This window comes from Propithecus coquereli, unplaced genomic scaffold, assembly GCF_000956105.1.
Source record: "Propithecus coquereli isolate 6110/MARCELLA unplaced genomic scaffold, Pcoq_1.0 Scaffold491, whole genome shotgun sequence".
Lineage (NCBI taxonomy): Eukaryota > Metazoa > Chordata > Mammalia > Primates > Indriidae > Propithecus > Propithecus coquereli.
This window is the reverse complement of record NW_012150741.1, coordinates 1,119,371-1,121,597: the sequence shown is the minus strand read 5'-3', so window position 1 is coordinate 1,121,597 and position 2,227 is coordinate 1,119,371. Positions and strand designations below refer to the sequence as shown.

General features: G+C 39.2%; 1 protein-coding gene across 1 annotated transcript in view; it reads left to right on the top strand.

The window, feature by feature from the left end:
- Nucleotides 1-1,931: 1,931 nt before the first annotated feature.
- Nucleotides 1,932-2,227, top strand: part of KLHL12 (kelch-like family member 12) — an 18,399-nt gene continuing 18,103 nt past the window's right edge. The window contains exon 1 of the mRNA XM_012655950.1: nucleotides 1,932-2,121. Within this exon, the coding sequence (XP_012511404.1) occupies nucleotides 2,074-2,121 (48 nt within the window). The 5' untranslated portion in view covers nucleotides 1,932-2,073. The remainder of the gene's footprint in view (nucleotides 2,122-2,227) is intronic.

Below are 2,227 nucleotides of genomic sequence, written 5' to 3'. Positions count from 1 at the left end.
TAATAATCGTTGCTCCTGATTGCAAACACCCCATCTTTAAGGTGATGTATCTAATTTAAACCTAGAATGTGTCAGTCTCTAGCATGCATCTGCTTAAAACGATTTGCCTGTCATTCTTTAACAAAAAATTTTTTTAAAAATCATGAACACCCATCTGCACCTTCCCCTGCATCTAGTCCATCAGTAGCCTGGGTTAGTTTGACCTCCCAAATATTTTTCCAGTACATTTATTTCTCTGTCACCACTGCCACAACTGTAGTCTAAGCACCATCGACCTTTTTGCCTAATGCACCAAAGTAGCATCTAACTAGCTTTTAGCTCTTGGCCCTTCTAAACTGTTCTACCCATGTTAGCCAGGGTAATCTTTACAAAATATCAACATGATCATATCACTAGCCTACTTGAAACCTACTTTAATGATTTTCAATTAGAGTAAAATCCAGTATTCTAATGCCCTCTGTGATCTGGCCCTTACATACTTCTCCAGCTTCATCTTTTACCATTCTTCCACTTTCTCATTTATTCTACTACACTATCCAATCATCTCCTCAAGCTGCCAGCTCTTTTTAGCTCTAGGACAGTGCTGTCCAGTAGAATGTTCTGTGAAAATGGAAATGATCTATAGATGTACTATTCAATTTGCTAGCCACGGGCCCCATGTTGCTGTTGAGAACTTGAAATGTGGCTAGTGCAACTGAGAAGGTGAATTTTTAATTTAATTTAATTTTAATTAATTTCAATGTAAATAGCCACACATGGCTAGTGGCTACTGTATTCGACAGTGCAGTTCCAGAGCTTTTGCATGTACTCTTCTGCCTTCCCTGGAGTACTCTTTTACTCTCTCTAGCGAACTGCTACTCATCCATCAGGTTTCAATTTATTGCTTCTTCAGGGAGGCCTTCTCTGACTCATCAACCTAAATTAGGAAATCTTACGTTACTCTGTGTCATAGCCCTGGTACCTTTCCAATATAGTATATAATAATAGTGGGATTGTTCATTTTTCTGATTTAACAGTTGTTTCCCTACTTAAGAACAAGGATCATATCTAATTTGTTCCATTGTATAACCAGCTTCCAGGACAGTGCCTGGCATTTAAGAGGGATTGAGTAAAGCCATTGAACGAATGAACTTTCTGGAACATTTTCTTCATTTTTAGAGTACCACGGCTCTTAGAAAAAGTTCACAGGGTGGGTAGTCATGGTGACACTCTGAAAGGTGTCTCTCAGAGCACATACGCTCTAGGTGCTGGTGGAGGGGACACAGGACCTATACTTAGGTGTCTTGTCTTTGGGAAGTCCTAGGTGTCATTATATTCCTAATGTCCTTTTGGTGGTATAATGTAGGGTTTTTAGGGTATGTCTCACCTCATTTAGTTGGTCATATGTAAACTCAGACCTAAGTTCCTCAAATTACTAATATATGTATCATCCCAAGTAGTACAGTGCCTAATAATAGTAATTGCTCAAATGCTAATTCATGGTGCTTTGAAAGCTACAACATTCCGTATAATGGTGTAAGAGAAGCTCCTGCTTCAGAGGCTTGTGTGGATGATTCAGGGGGGTGAACCTGGCGGCCATTAGATAATGATTATGAATAAAAGTTATTTCAAGAGCCAGTTTTGAAAAGGGCAACAGATTCCCCCACCCACTCTCCTAAAGTTGTACAAATGACAAAAAAAAAAATTCAGGAGTGGAAAAAATTCTGACATGAAGGCCATGCAACTGATGATTTATTAGGTACTACCTTACATTTTTTTTTAACCTGAGTTGACTATAATTCTTTTCTTGATCTGAGTTAGCTGTGCCTGAAAAGATTGTTTTCTTTCCTAAAAGCCTAGCTATTTCTGGAAGATGGGAAATAATGGTGTTAGGCAATGGGGAATAGGAAAGAGAAAGTAAGCATGGCTATTTTTCGACACTGTGAGCTAATTGGAAAAGCAGATCCACGATGTGTAATTATACATTTACAGGTAGATTCTGAAGAGCCAGTCTTTGAGGCTGTCATCAACTGGGTGAAGCATGCCAAGAAGGAGCGAGAAGAATCCTTGCCTGACCTGCTACAGTATGTGCGGATGCCCCTGCTGACACCCAGGTATATCACAGATGTAATAGATGCTGAGGTAAGTCATACAGGACATGCAGGATCCAAATCCTTGACTAGCTTTTGTAAGCTTAGTATTGTGTATTCGAAATTGATTATTTTTAATGTAGACACAGAGTCTTCTG